This window comes from Plectropomus leopardus, unplaced genomic scaffold, assembly GCF_008729295.1.
Source record: "Plectropomus leopardus isolate mb unplaced genomic scaffold, YSFRI_Pleo_2.0 unplaced_scaffold4477, whole genome shotgun sequence".
Lineage (NCBI taxonomy): Eukaryota > Metazoa > Chordata > Actinopteri > Perciformes > Serranidae > Plectropomus > Plectropomus leopardus.
In genome coordinates this window covers 1-1,017 of record NW_024649083.1, presented here as the reverse complement: position 1 = coordinate 1,017, position 1,017 = coordinate 1, and the positions used below count along the sequence as shown (strand labels likewise).

Below are 1,017 nucleotides of genomic sequence, written 5' to 3'. Positions count from 1 at the left end.
GATTAAAAAAAAACTTAATTATAAACTACATGCCAAGTATTTTTTTTAAATCATTATCACAGTCTGGGATATGTCAATGATTAGTAGCAACATTAACTGTGACCGGTCACCTAGTGGAAATAGCATGTATTTTCTCCATATGGCAAATATGGTAAAAAAAAAAACAACAAAAAAAAAAAGACGTCATTAAGTTTAAAATAGTCAAAATGACAAATTCCAAGTCAAAATGTAACTGAATGTAACTATTTTTAGTTTCAGTTTTTCAGTTAGTTTTAGTTTTAAAAATTCACTGGCGACACTCAAATACACAATCTTACAAAAAATTCACACCCTATGAATGAACACAGACAAAATTATCAAAAAAATGAAGCGTGAAAAGCACCTCAAAAGCATCAAACAGTCCCTAAGGATTAAAAGAGAACAAAAGTCGTGTTGTATTTTTTAATATTTCAATATGAAATTTATCGGCGAGCTCACCAGCTGGAAGTGCGTCACTCCCACCGAACATTTCTCGTTCATCTCCTTCTGATGTTTGTTCTGAACCAAACACTCCATCAGGTCGCCCGTGTTGATCTGGTTATCAGCCACCTCCTGAAAGACATACGCACACACGCACACACACACACACGCACGCACGCACACACCCGCACACAACATGCATGTTCATGTACAGAAGTATGTGTATTTACTTAATTTAATTTGATTTTTAATTATTATTTTAGGAGGGTTCACATTTTTCACACTGCAAAATTTTAAAAAGAAGTGTAAAAAAAAGTCTTTATATTGCTGAATGACAAAGAAATCTGGGTGCAGACTCACGTGGCAGTGGGCCTGGATGACGGGTTCACACGCCTGCATCAGCAGCGCCTCGATCTGAATATCCTGACGACAGAAACAAACAGACGCTGTTAACATGACACATCCAAGAATCGGCCAGTTCGGGTTAAACTGCTCATCAGCATCAGTAGAGATGCAACACTGGATTTTTTGTCGATATCTGATATGAGGATATATAGC

General features: G+C 36.7%; 1 protein-coding gene across 1 annotated transcript; it reads right to left on the bottom strand.

Annotated features, from left to right (window-relative positions):
* Positions 1-426: 426 nt before the first annotated feature.
* LOC121939301 (Golgi apparatus protein 1-like) lies at positions 427-999 on the bottom strand. Its single transcript, XM_042482357.1, has 2 exons — positions 820-999; positions 427-591 (listed from the first exon to the last, which is right to left on the bottom strand). The coding sequence occupies exons 1-2, from the start codon at positions 913-915 to the stop codon at positions 442-444; spliced, it is 246 nt and encodes an 81-aa protein (XP_042338291.1). The 5' UTR covers positions 916-999; the 3' UTR covers positions 427-441.
* Positions 1,000-1,017: the final 18 nt, after the last annotated feature.